We start from the raw sequence: 19306 nt of genomic DNA on the forward strand, positions 1-19306 counted from the left end.
GATGGATGAAGATATTAGATTTCTATTATCCCTAAGTCTCTCGTTTGTTTCCTGAGGCAAGTCTACATAAGGCCGGGTTCCCTTGTTTCCAAGGCCCGCCCATCATGTTTGCACTGACTGAGCTCCTCCCTGGTGGGCCCCTAGAAGCTGTTGTACTTATCAAGTATTCTTCAGCCCTCTATTCTTTTACCTACTCAGGAAATTGCCCTCTTATTAGCAAGAAGACCTCATCAAACAAGTTTCTTGTCTGACTCCTCTATAACGAGAAACCCATAAACCTCCAGACAGGCACCACCAGACAGGCAGCCTGGTGTGGGGACCTGGGAGTTCCCGACAGAGGTTTTCAGTCCTAGCTCTACCACTTGCTAGCAGGAGAAGTTTGCTATCCTAGTTGGGTTCTTCCTGAAGCTGACCCTAAGACAAGGCCTTGGATCCAGGCTGATAACTCCCATTCCCCACCACTTGAGGGTGTGTTCCAGGGATGACAATTGGCCCCCTACCTTCCCCAAGTCTTTCTCAGGTGCACCCACTTGGGCAGAGCAAGCTTCCCTGGGGCCATGGCCCAGGAGGGAGTGCTCACACAGACAGGTGAGGTGGGGAGCTGTCAGTGTGCTGGATGCCACAGCTGGGGCACTGCAGGTGAACTCAGGTGAGCCCAGGGAACATGGGGCAGGCATCAACAGTGCCCACCATATTTCCAGGAGTCACGGACCCTCTCTGAGCCTTTCCTTGTCTGTGAAATAGGCAGGAGAACTGTAGCACTTCCCAGAAGCACCCCTCAGAGAAGTTGTGGACGTGAGGAGCTCTGCAAACTAGGACACAGACAGTACCTGCAGAAGACACCGTCACCCGCTGCACCCACAGCCCTGCACAACTCAGGGCTGCTCTCGAGAGGAGAGTGCAGGAAAGAGTGGGAAAGGCCAGAGCCCACTGAGCCGCCTCTTGGGGCCCTCGCCAAGCCTCACAGCTGTTTGAACGGCCACCGTGAAGGAAAGTGACTACCGGATGCCTCATGGTGTCTCTGATTCTGCAGCCAACCAACAAGGGAGGCATGGGCATGGTTAGCTGCGGAAACTGAGCCCCCAGGGTGAAGGACTCCTCACAGAACTCAGCTAGGAAATCCTCTGCTGGCCTGAATCTTTACACTCGCCCTTCCTCTAGAACATGCCACAGGTTCCATCCAAGACACCTCTGTCACAAACACCATGTGGCCCTCTCAAGGGCTCTAAATATATACCTGTCAGGCCCCAGGGGCTCTGGGCTGATGGGAAGCAGACTCACCTGCGGTGTGGGTGCAAATCATGGCAGCAACATGGAGCACTAACTCTGCACCAGGCACCTTAGCAGGGCTTTTGCCATCATCGGCATTTAATCCTCCTAATGACCCTGTTGAGAAGGTACTATTATCCTCATACTAACGGAAGAGGAAATCCAAGCACTGAGGGGGTAAGTGACTCATCCAAGGCCACACAGCAATAAATGGCGCAGCTGAAATTTGAACTCAGGCAGTCTGGTTTCAGAACCCCCTCTCTGAACTACTTTGGTGCTTTCCTCTCTAAGGTTCAGACCATTCTCTTCACTAATGCGTCAGAAGGCAGCACCCCAAATGTTGGGAATGGAGCTACCATTGCCCTCTCTCCTTGGACAATGACTGACAAAGGCCAGGGAGGCAAAACAGCACAGGCAGCCACCTCTCCTACAGGACCAGGCTCCTGGGGAGACCGTGTAACAGCTCGGTCCTAAGTGGGGGATCTTTACCAGGCATCGGTGTGCCCATGGCGGCACCTGGCACTGTGGCCCAACACAATCAGGGCCAATGACTTTTTTTCTTTTTGAGAATAAAGATTTTTCCATTTGGATGTTCTAATGGGGGTTCCCAGTACAATCTTTCCAAAATGGAGAGAAAAAGCAAGGAAAAGCCAAAGACAGCAAGAGTTTCCCAGAGTACAGAGCCAGGAAGAGGCCAAAATGAGCTGGCCCCAGCTGCCAGCCCACAGGGAGGGTGTCCAGAACATCAACATACATACAGATCTAGAAGAACGTCTTGGGGCGTGCACATCAGCACAGATAAATGGTCAACCCCGCGTGGGATCTGCTCACCAGCTCTGAAGGCGGCCCTTGGCTGTGGACATAATCTTCTTTCCATTTCTTACATTACATCAGCAGAACCACTAGCAAGTAGAATAGGAATCCCAACTCTCTTTTTTCATGCCTCCAGCCTCCTTCATCACTAGCTCCACCAACACCCCTACACCCTGAAGTGGAAGTTCTAATCACAGGTTCGACACGAGGCCAAGCAAATTAGCTCGGTAGTACAGACCTAAAAGTCAGGTCAGGAGAACAGCAATTGTGTCAGCTCTGAACATGCACATGCAAAGGATTCTTTCGGGGGATGCTCCGCCTTCTCTGACGGAGAGCATATGCTATTCCAGTCATTGAGCTCTTGCTCTGTGCCTGGCAGTGTTTTGAGTGTTTTCTGTTTTACGTTAATTAACCCATGCCATCCTCATCACCAGCCTGAGAGATGCTTTTATTATCAACGTTTTACAGATGAGAAAACCGAGGTGCAGAAAGCTGCAGCCCCTCCCCCAAGGCCACAAAGCCCCTCCCCCAAGGCCACATAGCCCCTCCCCAGAGGCCACACAGCCTCAGTGGCAAGGCTGGGATTCCCGTCAGGCAGTCGGCCTCCCACTGGCTGCCTCACATAATCTCCACAACATCCCGTGATACAGATACTAACAGCTGCCCTTACAGAGAAGGAAGCTGAGGCTCAGCAGTAAACTACCTCCCCAAAGTCACCAACTAAGCAGCCGAACCAGGGGGCAAACGGATGTCAGATTCTGGAGTCCGAGTTTGCAACCGCCATGCACACATGCCTCACTACAGGGCCGGAGGGGACAGTGCCAGTGGGCAGCCACCAGGCCTGGGAGAGGGCATGTTAGGGCACACCAGCTGGTCAGCAGGGCAGGCTCCGTAGGGCAAAGCTAAAGGGCTCCCAACGCCCAGTGCCATCAAATCAAAAAGGGCAAGGCCAGGCAAGAGCCCGGCGCTGCTGACAGACTGGCAGAGGCAGAAATGATGGCGCCAACAACAGCTGCTGTTTATTTTGGGGCCAGGGAAGAGAGGAAGGACTGGTTAGGACCCATCTCATTCCAACAATAAACTGAACAGGGCAGGGCGGGGAGGTTGCCCCGCTTCCAGCTAAAGCAACAGCCTGGCCACCTGTTGGGTTTCACTGAGTGGAATGGTCTAGGTGTCAAAAACATCTTGCCAGACACCCTAATCTAGCTTCCACTAATAAACACATCACCACCCCGGCCCAGCCCCCTCCCCAGACCCATGTGCTGCACTTGTAAATGGCCCAGGAAGGCGGCCACATACACCAAGCCCACCCCCTGCAGTGTCAGGTTCCAGAAACAAATGGTTTTTCCTGTCTGGGAGAAGAAAGAGAAACTGCTCATACTGGCCACCCGTGGCTTTTGTTCCCTCACCCTGACACTTGTTAACACCTAATGACAAGTGTCCTGAACGTAAGGTCTACAGACAGCCACCCTGGGCTGCAGCAAGGCTGGCTGGCGGGATTCCCGGAAGGCCAGGAAGCAAGAGGTTTCGCGAAAGACTCTGGAGTCCCACTGCCTGGCTCTGAACCCCTCTCTGCCCCTTCCTAGCTTGTGACCATTGGTAAATGCATCTCATGCATCTCTCTCTGCCTCTGTTCTCTCTGAGTAATGGAAGGACCATAATAGTGCTTTTCTCATAGTCTGTTGCAAGGATTAAATGAGTGATGTGCTTAGTGGCGGGCACATCATTCATGCTGCTGTTGTTACGGTTGTTATTGTTATGTAGCCTTAGGGTTTCCTTCCCACTGTGAACAATGTAAGACAGTTTCCCTGGATGTTACACACAGCATTTAGGCTCCCAGGTTAGCCTATGCTGTAGGTGAACTAGAGATATCTGGTTGTCAGGGATACAACTCTACTCTGAGGATGAGAAAGGTTTTGGTGGGCTGACTTGAGAATCTTAACACCATTTACGACACAATACTGATAGGAACATGTGTTCTGAGTTTCTAACAACTAACTTCAGCAACTGTAAGTTAGAAGCTTCAGTAAAAATAGGAGTGTGAGGTCGGGGGGGAAGGGGCTTTAGTAGAATGAAGCCTTTGTCCAGGGATTTATCACACTGATCCAGGACGCACCATGATCCAGACCCTCTGCTAGCATGAGGTGGGGGCGTTAAAGATGAAAGGATGTGGTCGCTGCTTTTGCAGGAATTCACCCCCCTACCCGCCTCCTGGCTCCCAGCTGGAGCACTGCTTTCAACACAGCACCTTGCACACAGTAGGCACAAAAATAACGTTCAGCCAGTGAAGCTTCCTGGTGTGTACCCTGCCTTTGGGGCCCTGGAGTTCCTACCCATGACGCTGCTGATGGAGACTGAGTTTCCCCAGGAGGTCTCTTTTAAAGGGGGTCAGGGTCAAACCCCAAGCAGTCCTTGAAGCCACCTCTGGCAGTGTTTTGGCCAGTTTCAGTCTCCATTGGGTCATCATGAGGCCTCACTGCTGAGCAGAGCATGCTGTGCACGGTGGGGAGGGATACAAGGCTCGACGTGACCCTTTTCCCTATCTGACCCCATGACCTGCTGTTCTCCCCTCTCTCACTCCACTCAGGCCACACCAGCCACCTCCGGGCCTTGGCACCTGTTGTTCCCTCTTCCTCAACCACTTTCCCCCAGATAACCACAGGGCTCACTTCCTCACCTCCCTCAAGTCTTACTCAAAAGCCACCTCTACAGTGGGGCTGTCCTTGGCCACCCTCTATAAAATAGCACAGCAAGGCCGGGTGCAGTGGCTCACGCCTGTAATCCCAGCACTCTGGGAGGCCGAGGCGGGTGGATCACGAGGTCAGGAGATCAAGGCCGTCCTGGCCAACATGGTGAAATCCTGTCTCCACTAAAAATACAAAAAAATTAGCTGGGTGTGGTGGCGGGTGCCTGTAGTCCCAGCTACTCGGGAGGCTGAGGCAGGAGAATGGCGTGAACCCGGGAGGTGGAGCTTGCAGTGAGCCGAGATCGCACCACTGCACTCCAGCCTGGGCGACAGAGCAAGACTCCGTCTCAAAAAAAAAAAAAAAAAAAAATAGCACAGCAACTCCCACCATCACCAACATGCCTGTCTCCCTCACCTGGCTTTAGTTTTCCCTACGCCATTCAAGCCCCATCTCATACACTATGTTTTTGACCTATTTTGTTATTTTATTGTATTCTTATTTTTAAGTGATATATAATAGTTATACATATTTTGGGGGTACCTGTGATAATTTGATACCTGTATACAATGTGTAATAATCAAACCGGGGTCATGGGGATATCCATCACCTCAAACACTTATCTTTTATTTGTACTGGGAACATTCCAGTTCTTCTAGTTACTGTAAAATATGCAATAAATTATTGTTAACTACAATTTCCTTACTGTATTATTAAATACTAAAACGTATTATTTCTACCCAACTGTATTTTTGTATTCATTAATCAACCTCTCTTTACCCCTCCCACCTGGCCTCTGGTAGCCGCCATTCTACTCTTCACTACCTCTGTGAGATCTACTCTTTTTAGCTCTCACCTATGAGTGAGGACAGCAATATTCGTCTTTCCGTCTTTCCGTACCTGGCTTATTTCACTTAACATAACGACCTCCAGTTCCATCCATGTTGCTGCAAATGACAGGGTGTCGTTTGTTTGTTTATTGTTTCCTTTCCCACACCAGAATGTAAGCTCTAAACGGGCAGGGATTTTTATCTGCCCTGCTGTGTTCCCAGCGCTTGACACATAGTAAACATTCAAATATTGACTGAATGAAACAATGAATGAATGAACATGAGTAAGTATCAGCTTGCCAAAGGCTGAACAATCCAAGGTCATTCTTGGTAAGTGTTAAATGAGAGGTAAAACAATTAACATTATAAAAATTCGTAGACTGGAAATGTCATTTTAAGATGAGAGGTCAGGGAAGCTTCCAGGAGATGGCAGAAACTGAGCAAAATCAAGAAGGATGATAACGCTGGTGATAGCAATAGTGCCGTTTATGGAACAGTTATCATATGAGTAACAACCATATGGGTTAGGTAGTAGTATTATTATACCGATTTTACTTAGGAAACTGAGGCCCAGGAGGTGAAGAAACTTGGCCAAGTGAAACAAGCTAATGAGTGGCAGGGCTGTGATTCATAGCCAGCTTCAGAGCCACAGCCCATGACAGCAGCTGCCGATGCTCTGCCCCTATCCTCTTGCCCTCAACTTCCAACTGCTGGCACCCAAGTCCCTCTCTTAGTGCTTACTCTGGTTTCCAGAGCCTGGTTTTGCCTAAGCAAGCATGGGGCTGAAAATACCAGGAACTTAAACTCCTCCATGCTCCCTACCACAATGCCATGCTATCCACCATCCCTAAGAGGAGGATGTGGAGACTGGCAGCTGAACCCTCTGAAGGGCCAGGCCTTCAAAAGTGGCCCTGGGCAAGAGTTCAAGGGGAATACAAATTTGAACCTGCAAATAGAGGCCAGACCTTGGCACAGATCTGTTCCTATAGCAAGCTTGTTATCATATCCTAATATCCGCTCCAACCACATCATGTTTTCAGGGAGGGGCTCAGAGGGAGGGTCACATGGGCAGGTGACCTGGGGTTTAATTCAGCTCCTTGGGGTTTTATCCAGGACCTATGTGACGAGCTCCCTAGCTCCCCATCCCCTAGGGAAGCTGTCAGATAAAGCCGTCGGGCTTTGTTCATGAAGAGATCTGGGATGCAACCCTGGCTCCCACTGTTGCTGCCAGTGATGGGGCAAGATGCTGCACCTCCCTGAGCCTCAGTTTCCTCCCCTATAAAACACAGATGATGACCAGGGTTTGCTGTGGGGATTAAATGAGATAAGTGCCTGCATCTAAAATGGACTCCACCCATACATTCTCTAACCTGACATCCCCACTTCCCCTGCCTGGGAGCTGCCACGTTCAGAAATAACAAAAAACATGAGGCTGCTTGCTTCAAGTTGCCAATGAGTGATGACTAAAGTCAGTAATAAATCTCAGCTTGAGACCAAAGGGCAGACATTGTTCTATTACAGACCTTAACTCTGCAAGAGAAGCATCAGTTTGCCAGCCCACTGAGGCTCTGACCAGCAGAAATCCCTGGGCTGCCACCTCTGGGAATCTCACACTCATCAAGAAGTGATTCTATCCCTTCCAAGTGCCAGGCACTGCGCTGAGGGCTCAACTAATCTGTTCCAGCCGAGGAGGCAGAATTCAGGACAGAGTTTCACCCTCTCGGAGCTCCACTGCCAGCCCCATGCCAGGCCGGCCAGGCCTCCTCCTCTGTTGTTACAGAGAGAAATTCTCCCACACAGGCAAGTCCCTTAAAATAGCCTTTTGGGTCTGGGCCATCAGGAAATGGGATAACGCTGGGTCAGAATTGGGCCTACCATGAAAGAGTTTACAAAGCAGCCACTTCAAAGGACAGGGACAATCCCTATAAGCTCTGAACACTTAGATGGGCAAAAGCAACCAGGGCAAGTTCCCCACGAGGAGCACCTTCTCACAGAAGCCCCTGTAGCCCTGGGTGCCCGGAAAAGGGACCAAGTGTGTAAGACACAGTGATGGTGTAGAACCAGGCGCAGGCTGGGGAAGGGGAAGGAGGTCACATCTGCCTGGGTTTGTGCTTTCTTAACAATGCTACCTGCACTCTCCAAACCTCAGGTTCCATATGAGTCAAATGGGGTTAAAAATGCATACCTTCATGGCCACACTGGGGCCAGAGGTTATAAATCAAAGGCCAGGCAATGCCTGGCACAAAATGGGAATTCAATATGTGGTAGCTGTGTCAGAGGCATGTGAACCAGAGCAACTCCATCTTGAATAAGGGCTGGGTAAAACAAGGCTGAAACCTACTGGGCTGCATTCCCAGATGTTTAGCCATTCTAAGTCACAGAATGAGACAGGAGGTCAGCAGAAGATACAGGTCATAAAGACCTTGCTGATAAAATAGTATGCAGTAGGCTGGGCGCAGTGGCTCACACCTGTAATCCCAGAACTTTGGGAGGCTGAGCCAGGCAGATCACCTGAGGTCAGGAGTTCGAGATCAGCCTGGCCAACATGGTGAAACCCCATCTCCACCAAAAAAAAAAAAAATACAAAAAATTAGCCGGGCATGGTGGTGTGCGCCTGTAATCCCAGCTACTCGGGAAGCTGAGGCACGAGAATCACTTGAACCCAGGAAGTGGACGTTGCACTGAGCCAAGATTGCGCCACTGCACTCCAGCCTGGACAACAGAGCGAGACTTCATCTCAAAAAAGAAGAAAAAAGAAAAAGAAAAAAAGGGAAAACAGCATGCAGTAAAGAAGACAGCTAAAACCCACCAAAACCAAGATGGCAACGAGAGTGACCTCTGGTCATCCTGACTACTATACTCCCACCAGCACCATGACAGTTTACAAATGCCATGGCAATGTCAGGAAGTTACCCTATATGGTCTCACAAGGGGAAGCATGAATAATCCACCCCTGGTTTAGCATATCATCAGGAAATAACCATAAAAATGGGCAACCAGTGGCCCTCGGGGCTGCTCTGTCTATGGAGCAGCCATTCTTTTATTCCTTTACTTTCTTAATAAACTTGCCTTCACTTTACTCTATGGACTCGCCCTGAATTCTTTCTTGCTGGAGATCCAAGAACCCTCTCTGGGGGTCTGGATCGGGACCCCTTTCTGTAACAGCTCTATGATGATGGTGGTGATACAATTTGGGCCAAGATCTCCTTTAGTGAAAGTACGCCTCAAAAAAGGAAAACAACGTGGGTTCTCCATCAGGGACCACACAGTGATGGGCAAAAGTGCAAACCAGCCCACACTCCATCAATCCCTACCCTACCTGGTACACCCTGCAAGTTCATTCTCAACATGGGGCATTACTTCCATTCCTGACTCCCTGAAGTTGTGGTCAGATCAGGTAAGAGTGATCAGTTTCCAACAGGTCTGAAGTTCATGCTCCAGGGATCCCAGGAACAGGCTAAATTGTCCCACCTGCCCCACTGCATAATTTGTGCTGCATTGACACACATACACAGAGTCTACCCCGACCCAGCCATGGGCCTCCGCCCAGGCTTGGGGAGGGTGGCTTCCTCACCAGCCAAAGGGAAATGACAGCACAGGGACAGAGAAAGTAGCCCAGTGGAGCGGCAGAAACCACAGCTGTTTCCCCTTTGCTAACTCAGCCACTTAGATATCACTTCCTCCGCTCAGGTAACAGCAGGGAGAGATGGGACTGGGAATAACTCTGTCTTTTCCTGTTCACAAAAAAATGATTGGTTTGGAAAGAAGGAAAACCAGAGGCCGTTTTCTAGAAGAGATCTTCACTAAGAGCCTAAGTACTCCTGAGTCGACTCTGTCTATGAGGCTTCTCAGGAGAGGTGGCTGGGCAGGTGAACCTTGTTTAAAAATTCCCTGGGGTCAGGAACAACTCACTTTGTATAGCATCCCTGCCCTAGATAATTAAGAACCCAGACTGGGGGATCAAGGGACCCCCTCACACAGCTATCATCTCTGGGCTCAGTGCTTTCCAAAGCAGCTGTTATACCTGCCCTCCGCTCTGCAAGGCAAGCCTGAAAAGAAACAGTTGCACCATTTTCTAGATGGGCAAATGTAGTTCTAGAAGGGGGAGGTGACATGTGGAAGATCTCACGGCTTGAGGAGCCAACCAACTAGGCCTAAGGTGGAACCGTGGAGCCCAGGCATCCTGGGTGTGTAATGTGTCATTAAGCGGTCTCTGTGGGGACAGGGCAGGCTTTGGAGCCAGCAGACCTGGGTCAGTGCAGGCCTCTCCACATGCAGCTCATCAGCTGCGTGGCATCTGGCAATTCATTTGAGCTCTCTGAGCCTTTGTGCTCTCACCTGTACAGTATGGATGCTGGTGGGAGCTACATGCTGCGTGAGGCCGTTCTGAGAACATCCATATGAAATGCTTAGCACATAGAAAACATTTAGAAAGGTCGGCTGTTATTTTTATTATTACATTTTCCCTAAGAATAAGGTTTACTAGACTATCTGGGAGTGTGGTGGAGGTCAAATAAATGAAGAGGTAGTTTGAAGCATTGCATTTATTTATTTGTTTTTAGAGACAGGGTCTTGCTGTCACCGAGGCTGGAATGCAGTGGCATAATCATAGCTCACTGCAGCTTCCAATTCCTGGGCTCAAGTGATCTTCCCACTTCAGCCTCCCGGGTAGCTAGACTACAGGTGTTCATCACCATGCCTAGCTTTTTAGAATTTTTTTTTTTTTTGAGACAGGGTCTCACTCTGTCACCCAGGCTGGAGTGCAGTGGTGTGATCACGGTTTACTGCAGGCTCAACCTCCTGGGCTCCAGCCATCCTCCCATCTCAGCCGACTGACTAACTGGAACTACAGGCGCATGCCTCCATGCCTGGCTTATTTTTTAATTTTTTTGTAGAGATGGGGTCTTGCCACATTGTCCAGGCTGGTCTGAGCTCCTGGCCTCAAGTGATCCTCCCCACTTTGGCCTTTTGAAGCACTGGGATTACAGGCATGAGCCACCATGCCCAGCTGAAGCACTGCATTTAAAACTAAAACAAGTTCAGGCCAGGCGCAGTGGCTCACACTTGTAATCCCAGCACTTTGGGAGGCTGAGGCGAGTGGATCACCTGAGGTCAGGAGTTCGAGACCAGCCTGGCCAACATGGCAAAACCCCACCTCTACTAAGAATACAAAAATTAGCTGGGTGTGGTGGTGCATGCCTGTAATCCCAGCTACTTGGGAGGCTAAGGCACGAGAATCGCTTGAATCCGGGAGGCGGAGGTTGCGGTGAACCGAGATCGCACCACTGCACTCCAGCCTGGGTGACAGAGTGAGACCCCAACTCAAAAAAAAAAAAAAACAACTAAAACAAGTTCAGAGAGATCCTGAAGTAGAAGGCAACATTAGTGTAGATGATTCAGAAGACACAGACATGCTGGGCTCCCCTCAGACTGTGAGGTATTGGCCCCCAGAACCTATGAGGATGGGCGCATTCTCGCTCTTGCCACTGGGGGAGTGTGGATGGAAATTATTCCACCTGAAATGCTGCTGCATCAGGCCCTCCCAAGCTAGTTAAGACCCAAAGCAGCTGACACTTCACTTCCTGCTGCTCCCTCTCCTCCTCCTCCTCCTCCTCCTCCTCAACCCTTCCTCCCCAAGAGCCCAGGTGCAATCAACTTTTTATGGGGAAGCCAGACCCCTAGGAGTGAGAGCTGTAAACAGGAGGGGTGGGACCCAGCTGGCCAACTAAACAGTCCCCCAGGCAGAGCTAGAAAAATGTTCCAGTCCTTACTTAGCTCTATTCCAGGCACAGTCACAAAAACAGCGCTGGAGCCCACCAGGAGGACCTCAAAGTGACTATTTAGCTCCTTCTCTCTGCCAAGCCCTTGGGAGAAAAGGAAGGTTCCAAGGTGTCTACAGAATAAACTGAATTCCCTCTGCTGCCATCGGAGCCTCTCAGAGCTGGCCCTGAGCTTTCCTGTCATCCTTCTCTCCCTCATCCACCCTCGGCTTTGCCCAGCTTTTCCTTGCACGTTCCACCTCCAGCACCTTTGCTTTTCTCTTTCTTGGAATGCCCTTCCCCAGTATTCCCATCTAAATCCTACTCTTTCCCAGCCAAATCCTAATTACACCTCAAGGTCCATCATGAAGCTACCTTCTCCAGTCGGTCTTCCCTGGAAACTCCAGTTCACGGAGTGCTCTCCCTCCTCTGAACAGCTTCAGGACTTAGTGATTGTGATAGCAAATACTTACGCTGAGCTCCATAAGGTGCCAGGTACCGGTCTAAGCTCTTTACAATTACAAACTCATTTCATCTTCATCATAACCCTAAGAGCTAGGTCCAACTTTCCCCATATATTCTTTTTTTTTTTTTTTTTTCACTGATGAGGAAACTGAGGCTCAGAGACATAAGTAACTTGCACTGTATCCCACGGCAGCGAGTGGTGGGGCCAGGATATCCCAATGCTCAGCCAAGGGATACGGCACACAGGTGCTCTGGGACAACACAGCCTCTCAGGTGCACCCCTCATCCCCAGGTGGTGCTGCCTGGACTCACTGGTTATTTTCTCTCTCACCAAGCTAGCTCTGATGGGGAAGAAGTGGCACTCATAGATGTGGGTGTCAGAGACCAGGGTGAGAATCCCAGCCCTGCCACAGAATTACTCTGAGTAGAATGACACGAACCCTCCGAGCTTCAATTTCCCCATCTATAAAATGGGAATAAAAACACCTACCTAACTGCATGGGGTTGTTATGAGGTTCAAGCAAAATCGCCTCTAAAGGCATCTTCTGCATTGCCTGGCACATAGTAGGTGCTTGTATGTTAGTTCTCCCAGTTCTTATGGGGTCTGGACAGCCTTGCTGGACTCTGACCGGCACCATGCACACAGCAGGGGCTCAGTCTCTGTGGCTGATATGGTGACTTGCCTGGGGGTTACCCAGAGGCACAAGAGGGATCCTCCTGTGACCCCCATCCCCTTCACAGCTAGGCTCCTGACCTTCCATTCACCTGCCCGCCTGTGACTGGCTGCACTACAGGCAGCAGAAGCCCGGGCCAGGCAGGAAGTAGCACGCTGCTCTGGGAATCCGCCTCTGGAAGCCCTGATCACTCTATTGGGCGCTTCCATTATTTTTGGCAATTGTCATGGCAGAGAACACCTCTGGCCCTCACTCAGAACCTATTTCCAAAGCCAGAATCTCCACCTCATTTCCCACACACACCCCTTGTCCTTCCTGTCCCCTGGGTCCCTATCCTAATCCACTATCCCTTTCCTGGATTCTCAGAACTCGAGAGGAGTAAGTGGGACTACCATGTGTGTAACTCTATTATTTGTTTCATTTTGTTTAATTAAGAGGTAAAAGAGAACACAGTTGCCCGTTAGACTTTTTCTGGCCAAGAAATAGTCTGGTCAGTGACTCAGGCTGAGGCAATTAGAAGGCAATTTACAGGGAACTGCTGTGCAAACCCAAAGTCAGAAGTCCTAACAACACTTCCCTAATTCATAGCCTCCACGGTCAGTTAACTCATGCTGGCCCCGGAATATCTCTTTGGAAAATGCAGCAGCTGGGGCTTGTATTTCAGGGCTGGAATCGGTCTCCTCTGACATCAAATAGGTTTATTTTTCCCTTCTCTTCCCTTCCCCTCTGCCTGCCACCACACATGGTAATTTCTACCCTGGTTTGCCCCCCAAAAGCCCTCACTCAGCTCGACACAGGGTTGCGATAAATGGCTAGCTGTGCTCCCTGTTCCAACGGCCTTGAAGGATGTGGTTGGTTGTTCCACGAGAAGGGAGCCTTGTCAGACCCGTGAATCACCCCTTGATCACTTCCCTCCCCAGAGAAGAAACCGTTCCCATGTTTGTGCATGTGTAAGAGAGACAGAGGGACAGAGAGAGCAGGCAAGAGTGTTAACCCATGTGTGGTGCTGACCTTGGGGCTAGGATCCTATTTGACCTTGCCCTTACCCAGAGCAACCTCTTTCCTTCTCTCCTAACCTCTGTTTCTTCCCAGCTTACCAGAAAGCCACCACCAGATCCCAATGCTCAGCTCCAGGAACCCCTCCAGGTCTGAACAGCTGCTCTGTGTTTATCTGTTCCTCTTGGAGGCTGGGTGTTTTCCATGGGGCGTGTAACCCACTTCCCCATCAGACTGTGAAAAGCTGGGCCGTCCTTCTTGCCTCAGTCTTTCCTTTTCTCTCAGATTGACCGATTGGGTCCTAAATCACCTGCAGTGCCTTGGTGATCAGGAACAGCAGATGGCAACTAGTATATGCTGCATGCCCATGGTGAGGTCAGGCACTGGGTAGACACTACCCCAAATTATCTCAGGCCAACTTCCCAAGAGCCCTGTGAAGTTACAGGTGAGGAAACTGAGGCTCAGAGTGACAGCCCAAGGTTGCACAACTAGGAAGTGCCACAGGTAGGATTCAAGCACTGATCTGCCCAACACCATACTCATTCCATAATGGAACTGGCCCTGAAAAAGACCCTTGCATTTGCAGGCTGTGGCTGCACATTCTCATTCCTGTGGGGCTGGAGTCACAATCTAAGGGCTGAGAAAAAAAAAAAAAAGAAAGGGCACAGAAATGAATGAGTTTGGGGCCAATTCCTAAGCACGTAGCTCCCAGGACCAAGAATAAAATCTGGGATGATCTAAACAGAGGAAGAATATATTATGTCCACAGGGTCAACCCTTAATTTATTACCCTAAGCATTACTGGGGACCAGATACCAGCCTGAAGTTGCTCTACTCCTCCTGCCTCACAGTGACCCGCCTGTGTTGCCCACCACGAACTCACCTGCAGGGCACATGGTAGATGTCTCCACAGTGAGGCAGTCCTAAAGACAACCCTGCACTGCTCTGTCACCATGGAACAGGGCTGAGCCTGGCCTTCCTGCCCGGATTCTAATTGAAGAGAAGGGCCCCACCTTACATCCACATCCTCCTTTGGAGCTAACCTGACCTGCATTGCCCTAGCTCTGCCCTGTGCCAGCTGCGAGACCCTAAGCAAGTTGGTGAATTGCTCCAAGTCGCAGTTAATTCATCTGTAAAACAGAATCCAAAAACCTACCCCACATTAGGGTACATTCAATGACCTGCAGGAATCACACAAAAACACGAGTGTTAAGTATGTTTTACCATCGATGGTAACTGCTAAACTGGCTATTATTTGCATTCCCCAAAGAGTCCTGCAGAGGATCAGAACATTCATGATTGGTATTTGTCTGAAATAAACAATCAGGAAATAAAACAACTGTGAAAGTGCAATACCTCCCAAATCCAAATAGATATAATTTCTTGTTTGTTTTAGATAAACGAGCTTTTCTCCACCACATGAATTGATATATACCTATACCTGCCTGTGAGCACAAAGAATCCGGTGGACCTGAATTCAAATCTTTACTGAAAAACTTTCAAATGAAGGAATCTGCATTCTGCATCCAGCATCATCAGGACCATTTTCAAGACAAGCGGTCAGAGGCCAAAGCCAGTTTACCTAGGGTCTCCCCAGGCACAGCTCAGAAAGCCGGGAAAGGAGCCTAGCTTCATGCCAGGGAGCCTGACCTTAGTAGCAGCTGCCTGCCCTTCTCAACCCCACCCCAAGCAGGGGCCTGGCAGAGAGGAAGGAAGCCAGGGCTGAGTGCCATCCCCATGATGGAAGCTACTTGCGTGCCTTCATGAACTGACCGAAAGCACAGGACCCTTCGTGTTCACGCAGCTCCCCCTCCCCGTGGGGATGAGCAAACCCTTTGCAGAATGTCCTGAGAGAACCTTTGCAGTGTGTTCCCAGCACTCTGGAGCCAGCAGAGCTCCTCCTGCGTGGGCCCCAGGCCTCTCATCGGCTAGCTCTGGCTAACATGCACATCCCGTAAAACTTCTCTGCTCTGCAATTTACCAAACCACAGACTCAGAATTCACCATCAGCAGAGGAAAGGCTGGAAGGAGGCTTGCTCCTCCAGTGTAGAGGGTTTCCAGAACATAGGCGATGGGTGCAGCATGTCCTGCCAGCTGACCACACCAGAGGGCCTTACTTACAACACTTGAGCTTCTGGTGTGTGGTATTCACCGTGCAAGGGCCAGGAGAGGAAGAGGCTGCAGCCTCCCCAAACCCGCTCCTCCTGCCCCTGTCTGTCCCACCAGGCCCTTTCTATTGCTTTCTTTCCCCCTTTCTATTATTGGATATGCTTATGTTATGTATTAATATATATACAATGCCCCAACTGGGTAGAAACTTTTTGACCACCAGTTATTTGTCCTCTTAGCCAAACCCAACTGGACTTAGGGTACATGCAATGAAAAAAACCCAGCTGTGAGTAGCTGTGTTGCAAGTTACTTTACCCAATCTGGCTCTCCATTTCCTCATCTGTAAAATGAAGGAGTTGAGCCAGATGAGTCTTCGGGTCTCTGCCCGTTCCACAATTCCACAACATGTAACACTTTCTCCTCTCACTGTTTTCCAGAACCCTAGTTCAGAACTCTGCATGGCCCCATCTGTTCAGTGACATCACTCCCTGCCCCCCCAAACATAATGTCATCGATTCTTACTCGGGAAGCGGAGACGTCCCGGGAAACACTTTGTCTGTAAAAAGGAAGGAAATGATCATTTCGAGGGAACTGGACAGGACTTTTGTGTTTTTCACATAGAACAAGTTATTATCAATCTTAAAACCCAAAATCTTTCTTCCTTTTTGCCAGACCATTAATAGCTGCTTTTCAAAAATACTTTCTTAGTCAGAATCTCACCAATAATAAGCTACCATTTAATAAGAGCTTACTGCATGCCAGGAACTGGGCTAAGTGCTTTACATAGATGATCTCATTTAATTCTCCCAACAAGTACATACTATTATTATCCTTACTTGAAATTGAGTAAACTGAGGCTGGGGGAGGTTTAAATAACTTGCCAAGGTGGAACAGCTAGTTACTGGCTGCATGCCAGGCTTTGAGCAAGACCGTCTAACTTCAGAACCCCAGCAAGCAATCTTGCCTTTCAATCCTGTCTGCAGTGGGCCCCAGTTCTAGTTTGTTACCAGTGTGTCCTGCATCTGCAACCTTGGGCACCATCGGTGGGAGCTGAAATGTGATGTTTCATCTAAAATCCAGAGTTGGAAACGCACCTGCCTGGGTCTCAGAGCAGAGTGCCATCTGTTGAATGCAGTGCCAAGCTCAACCGAGGACTACAAATGAGAACCCTTAAAACTTAGCCTGCAACATTTGAGAAAAATAAACCCTGGGATATACAAACGGACATCTGTCCACAGAGCAGGTTGACCACCTGGTGACCCAAGCCCTCCAAAAAGAGCTTTCTTGTAACAGCAGCAGAAGATGCTTGCTGGACCAGATGACACAAAAGAAACAACTCTCTAAGGGTGTCAGGGACTGGACCCGACAGGCACCCACCTCCCTGCCTAGTCAGGAACCTGCCTCCACATTTACCTCCTCCCCATATGAGCCCAGCCGCATTTGCTCAGCTGTAAAGAAACTCAAAGTTTAGAGCTACACTGGTGACAAAGGCAAAGAGTAGCCCGAGGCTGACATTGCCACAAACCCCAGTCCCTTTGCAACAGTGGAAGAAAAGGCACTTCAGAAATCAATGTACAATCCAGGGCAGGAACCAGCGCCTGTTTTAACTGTTAAGATTAATGCTTTGAGCACTGGAACTGCTCCTCTAAATACCCAATTTGCAAATAACATGCAGTCCTCTGTGCTTGGGTCTCTTCTATCTCAAGTATAGGAGCACAGACGCTCAGAGGGGTCAAGGACACCGTGTTTACTTCCTAAGGTGTGAGGGATGGGAAGACAGGACCGGCTGAGATGAAAGGGGAACTGTCACATAGGCTCTGGAGCTGCCCCAGTCAACCTTAACCCCTTCTCATTAAAGTTTGGGGGAGGAAGGGGGAGGGGCGGTTCCTCGGAGACCACAGCAAACATTCGCCTCCTCGTGTCTGGAGATGGAGCATCACTTAAGAGGAAATGAACCCGGTTAAGGGTCACGTCCAGAGGAGGGATAAAAGGAAAAGCCACAATTCTCCTCACACCGACGGACACAATGGCTTTATGAGGGAAATCAAAGCTTAGCGCGGAGGGTGGAGGTTGGGCAAGGGGGCGGCGGCTTCCTTCTGCCCCCAGCCCCAGGCCTAGGAAGGCAGAGACAGAGCTGGCGTGGGAGGCAGGGCGCGAGGCTTTCCTCCCCAGGGCGAGCTCTGAAAGCATCTCGGGCTGTGTGAGCGTGAGCGCCCAGGGCCCCTGGGGAGGGCCGAGGAGATGCACTTTCCCGACGGGGCTGCTCTGCGAGGGGTTGACGAAAGCTCCCCCCACCATCCATCAAAGGCGGACAGATGACTTCACCGTTGTAACAGACAAGGGCAGCCACTTGCCAATTCCAATGCCAAAAAAAGAAACCGGGGGGGGGGGTGCGAACGAGGAAGGACAGAAGAGGCTTCCCTGGAGATCACAGCCCTGCGAAGAAACTCCACGGCTGCTGGCTGCCCAGTGGGCGCTTAGCTTCGGGACCTCACAGCTGGGAGGGGCAAGGGGCCATCCGGGGCCCTCCCGGGACCTCGGGCCACCCCCAGCAGGGTCGGCGGGGGCTGTACTCACGTAGTGCTTGGAGGGGTTCCTCCGCTTCTCCACGTCCACCACGGTGGCATCCTGCACGCAGTAGGCGAGCATCTTCCCCCACAAAGCGAGTGGCGCCCCCGGCGGCGTCACCTTCTCATCCCGGCCGGGCTCCGGCTCCTTCTCCAGCTGCCCGGGTCCCGGGGCCGCCCGCCACCCCGGACCGGCGCGCCGAACGCTGCCCGGACTCCCGGCGCCCACAGGTCCGGGCCCAGGGACGGGGGAGGGTCCCGGAGGGCGCGCGGGCTCCGTGCGCCCCGGGGGGCTCCCCGCCGGCCTGCCGCGCGCCCCTTCACTCCCGCGCGGCCGCCGCGCTGCGCTCGCCCGCTCGCTCTCTCCGCCGCCCGGTGGGTCCGGCGGGAACAGGCGGAGCAGAGGAGGGGCGGGGGTGTGTCCCGCCGGCGAGGGGACGGGGCGGGGGCCCCGGAGCCTGCTGTCAGCGTCCTGGGGAGGGGCCGGCGGCTCCCCTTCGCCGCTCTCCGGCTCGGGCTCCGGGGGGATCGGCGCTGGCGGAGGCTGTGGGCGCAGGAGGCGGAGGCAGGGCCTGGCAGGCAGGGAAGGGAAGGGAGGGAGGGGAGAGAGGGGAAGCGCGCGGGGAGGGGCTCCGGGCCGGGGGAGGGGCTCGGGGCGACGGGGAGGGGGCTGCAGCCCGGCCCCAGTGGCAGGGGCGGGCCGACGAGCCCCCACCCGAGCCCAGCGCGCAGCCAGCGGCCTGGCGCAGCACCGGGCTAGTTCGCTAGGCACAAAAACTCAGGGTGGCTTCGTGGGGAGAGGGAGCGGGGAAAGTGAGCCCCGCGCGCCCCCATCCTGGCTTTCCGCCTCGGAGCGGATTTTTGCCTTTTTGTCCCCACTTTTATGCCCCCCTACAACTTCCACCCCCAGATCTCTTTAATGAGAAGTAGTTTATTACCCGGCTGTTACTGCCCAGGCCCCCGAGGAGGAGATGGGAATGGGGAAAAGGCCAGCTTTAAATCCTTCAAGCCAGAGCCTCTTTGGACGAACCACCTGACCCTCTGCAGGTCATAAAGGGTGAATTCTCCCCGGAAAAGTGATCGATTCGTTGCCTGAGTCGTCCATCGATCTGGGCTTGTGTAACTACCCTGTGCATCATT

The 19306-nt window shown here is 51.5% G+C and overlaps 1 protein-coding gene across 3 annotated transcripts in view; it reads right to left on the reverse strand.

The window, feature by feature from the left end:
- SH3PXD2A (SH3 and PX domains 2A) overlaps positions 1–18720 on the reverse strand; it is a 259162-nt gene extending 240442 nt beyond the window's left edge. For 2 of the 3 annotated variants that reach the window (XM_055352883.2, XM_019034749.4), the window contains exon 1: positions 18177–18719. In XM_055352883.2, the coding sequence (XP_055208858.1) occupies positions 18177–18248 (72 nt within the window). In that variant the 5' untranslated portion in view covers positions 18249–18719. Of the gene's footprint in view, positions 1–18176 lie in introns of all 3 variants that reach the window. The other variant, XM_004050045.5, reaches the window with a different exon arrangement.
- Positions 18721–19306: the final 586 nt, after the last annotated feature.

The sequence above is a fragment of the Gorilla gorilla genome, chromosome 8 (assembly GCF_029281585.2).
Source record: "Gorilla gorilla gorilla isolate KB3781 chromosome 8, NHGRI_mGorGor1-v2.1_pri, whole genome shotgun sequence".
Classification (NCBI taxonomy): Eukaryota; Metazoa; Chordata; class Mammalia; order Primates; family Hominidae; genus Gorilla; species Gorilla gorilla.